Below are 3999 nucleotides of genomic sequence, written 5' to 3'. Positions count from 1 at the left end.
CAGGGCTTCAGGGTACGGATCCCCTGTGATAAACGAGGGACTACTGTACTTCATTTTTTAGAGCAGCTACAATTTCTGCGTGGATTTAAAAAAATGTACATGTTGCAATTGAATGCGTCACGAATCTTCATGTGGTCAAAAAGTAAACCATTTTGCAAGGCCTTCATGAAGGCTCGGAGTCCCATTTTTTGGTCCCACCCACTTTATGTCAGCTTTGTGATTGGTTAATTGTCCTGTCAGTTATCAAACTCATCCTGCAGAGGTTTAGACTGAGCCGTGCCTTCTCTGCACACACTGAAAAAAGAACCTTCAAACCTGTTTCTGTGCCGAGAAATTTTTTTAAGAATCCGATTGGATAACTGTGTTCTCACGAATCAAAAAAAAGTTTCTCGCTCACCTGAGAAGTAATTTACAAAAAAATAGGAGAAATTAGCAAAAGAATAAGGAACATTTTTATTTTCTATAAATTAAACATGAAATTTAAGTTTAAAATTTTACATTTGGCATGTTCTGAATCCTTAGGCCTTCTCTGAAGGCGTAGAAGGCCCGAACAGTTCCCCACAGTGTGAATGACACTCAGCTATCACAACCTCATTATTTGTTTGACTGAGTTATAGACATTTTTTGTATCTGACTAAGTCGATTAGCTGTGACGGCCATCTTGAACGGTGTTACTCATAAAGTCAATCAGTTGTAGTTTAACATACTATGACTATTTAAAAAATGATCCAATGGTTGATGAAATATTTTGCAAACTGTACAGACAAACGTAGGCAGCATAATTTATCCAGCTTCCCCCTCAACAGTGATTAATAACGTATTCATGCACTAAAATTTTAATGCTAATCTGCTGCATGAAAGTTTAAATTATTCTCTTTTCCTAATGTACCTTCCTCTGTCTCTTATTTTTGTGACGCTGCAGCTTTAACTTTATTTTCATTGCAGAGCACTTAAAAAAGTAGCGCTCAAGCAGAACTAAGATGCTGTCCGTTCTGTGAGGACGTCCCTTCCTCCTTTTCCTTGTTCGCTCTCCTTCAGCCTCATTTACATAAATAATTGAGGACCGTCTCGAAAAACACACACAGTGCAGAGAGCACAAAGGACTTCCCTGAAAGCTGGGACTAAGAGAAAATGTATATTACGAACAACAAGCTGCCTGATAACTTGTCCATTCATTTCCTCCCGGCTACCGAGACGTTGCAGACTGATGAAATCTTACTCTGTGTCCTGGCAACCTCTGGGTCCGTCCAGGTTGACCCACAACAAAATGAACATCTGCCATCAGCTCATTGTTGAACATCACTGAGTTCCTGAAAAAGACAAAAGACAGAAAATTTACGAATGTTAAAACCATGTATTTGTGTTTTGTGCGCCTACCATTCCTTAAAACGAAATGCCACTTTTATTGGTGACATGTGACTTATCTGTGCTGCTGATTATCCACGCTGCTGATCTCTTGCCTTTATGCTGCTGTATTCATGTTCGTGTTGCTGTTTAGCGTATATCTTAGACCCTTGTATACTGTTTCATTTTATACTTATATTTTTGCTATTTTGGGGTGTAATTGGGACCTCAAGCACACAATTTCGTTCCACCTCATGTACCACATGTGATACTAATGACAATAAAGTATCTTGAACTTGAACTTGAATACATATCTTCTGCCAACTTTCCTTTGGTTCATGAGATATTCAAGTCATGGCCATTTCTGTGTGTCCAAAGTCTGTGGCGGCCATCTTGAACTGTGCTAACTCCAAAAGGTAATAAATTATAAACATACACCTAGTGGTTAATTTCTGATAGTTTCATTAAATCTATCCAGAGGTTCATTGAATATTTTACTGACACTCCAGACAAACAAAGACATTGCTGCTTTGCTTCAAATGGCGGGAAACACAAAGTGAGAAAATGTTTCACGATCTTTTTGCTTTATCTTTTCTGGAACTCCTAAATCAAGAGTTTTGTGTTGAGGTTGAGGGGTCTGTCTGGTGGGTTTGTCCTCACTTCAATTTGTTCTTATTTTATCAAGATAAAAGATCAAAACAATGGAAAATCCCTGCAGCGAAGAGAGGAGCCCAACAGTAAAGCCATGTTCATTTATTATTGAGTGGTGGAACGTGTCACTGGGCTTGGTAAACAGCTCCGTGATGTTCTGGAGAGACAACAAAGCCCGGTCGGAAAGCACACATTTAGCTCCGGACAGCTGGGGCCTTTTAAACGAAAGGCCAAGGTAAATATTATGCTTATTAGTGTAGATCAGCTTCTGTCTGTTGTGCTTATCAAACACACTTTCTGGTAAATCAGAGTGATGTCTGCCGAAGGAGGCGGAGCAAAACAAAATAAAACATCACCCCAAGACGAGCAGAAAAAGAAGACTGAGTGCCCCCACCCGTAATCAAACACACACATTTACAACCTCCAAGTCGTCAACTGAAAAGACTATTTGCTTTGTCCATCCATCCATTATCTTTTAACCCGCTTCTTCCATTTTGGGTCACGGTCGCTGGTGCCCATGTCCAGCAATCACTGTGCGAGGGGCGGGGTACACCCTGGACGGGTCGCAAGTCCATCACAGGGCCACATGGAGGAATTTAGGATCCTTGCAGTAAAATTTAAACTGACTGTATTCTTTTGAAATGTCTAAACAGCTTGGATCGTTAATAAATCATGAAATAGTTACTAAGATTGGAAACAACTTGTCCTAGAAAAGATTCAGAAATCCAGGCTGGACTCTTGTAATTCTTTAGGATGTTGTCGTCAAGAAAACTGTTTAAAAGTTTTCAGTTGAGCCAGAATGTTGCTGCCAAAGTTCTGATTATAATTAGGAGAGATCATATTTCTCCAATTTTATTTTTTCTCCATCGTCTAGTAATCCATACAGAGCACTTCACACTCATTCTGCAAGTTTACTCGTGGTTCCTAGAGTTGAGAGGCCGAGCTTTCAGTTATCAGGCTTCTCTCTTGAAGAACCAACTTCCATTTTCTGTCCATGAGGCTGACACTCTGTCTGCTTTGAAGACTACCCTTTTTAATAAATCCTATACTTCAAGTTGGCTTGGGTTTCCCAAGTTATCCCTTAGTTTTGCTGCTAAATACTTAGATGACTGGAAGACGAACTGACCACATCTCCTCACTCTGCTGCAGTCCTACCCTCTCTACTCTCCGTCATTTTTTTTCTATCAATATTGTAATGAGAGATGCCTAGAGATGGATTTAGCTCAGGGGTGCTCTCTTACATTTTATAATATCTGGACTAATTCAAGTACATAATCCATCCATCCATTTTCTTTACCCGTTTATTCTATTTTGGGTCACGGGGGTCGCTGGTGCCCATGTCCAGCAATCACTGTGCGAGGGGCGGGGTACACCCTGGATGGGTCGCAAGTCCATCACAGGGATACATAGAGACAAACGAGACAAACAACCATTCACTCTCTCACTCACACCTAGGGACAATTTAGAGTTACCAATCAGCCTAACATGCATGTTTTTGGTCTGTGGGAGGAAACCGGAGTACCCAGAGAAAACCCACGCATGCACGGAGAGAACATGCAAACTCCACCCAGAAAAGCCCCTGGACCGGGGTTTGAACCAGGGACCTGCTCGCTGAGAGGCAGCAGCTCTACCAGTTGCGCCACCGTGCTGCCTCAAGTACATAATATTATACTTAATTCAAACGGATTCTTTCATTTTGCAGTAACATGTTTTTATTTTATTTTTCTTCCCATATCAATTACAACTACCCATAAAAGCCACGCCTGCCCATAGAAAATGCACCTGGATCATAGAAACTACACCTGGATCATAGAAACTCCATCTGCCCATAGAAACGCCACCGGGACCATGGAAACTCCACCTGGAGAATGGAACCTACACCTGGACCATATAAACTACACCTGGACCATAGAAACTCCACCTGGATCATAGAAATTCCACCTGGATCATGGAAACCACACCTGGACCATATAAACTACACCTGAACAATAGAAACTACACTGG

General features: G+C 41.1%; 1 protein-coding gene across 1 annotated transcript in view; it reads right to left on the bottom strand.

Annotated features, from left to right (window-relative positions):
• The window catches only part of btbd3b (BTB (POZ) domain containing 3b), a 15751-nt gene that overhangs the window by 10298 nt on the left and 1454 nt on the right, over positions 1–3999 (bottom strand). Inside the window, exon 2 of the mRNA XM_037684982.1 lies at positions 1220–1310. Within this exon, the coding sequence (XP_037540910.1) occupies positions 1220–1310 (91 nt within the window). The remainder of the gene's footprint in view (positions 1–1219; positions 1311–3999) is intronic.

This window comes from Nematolebias whitei, chromosome 1 (genome assembly GCF_014905685.2).
Source record: "Nematolebias whitei isolate Nwh7 chromosome 1, NemWhi1, whole genome shotgun sequence".
Lineage (NCBI taxonomy): Eukaryota > Metazoa > Chordata > Actinopteri > Cyprinodontiformes > Rivulidae > Nematolebias > Nematolebias whitei.
Note: the sequence above shows the minus strand (reverse complement) of the source record. Positions and strands in the feature narration are given on the sequence as shown.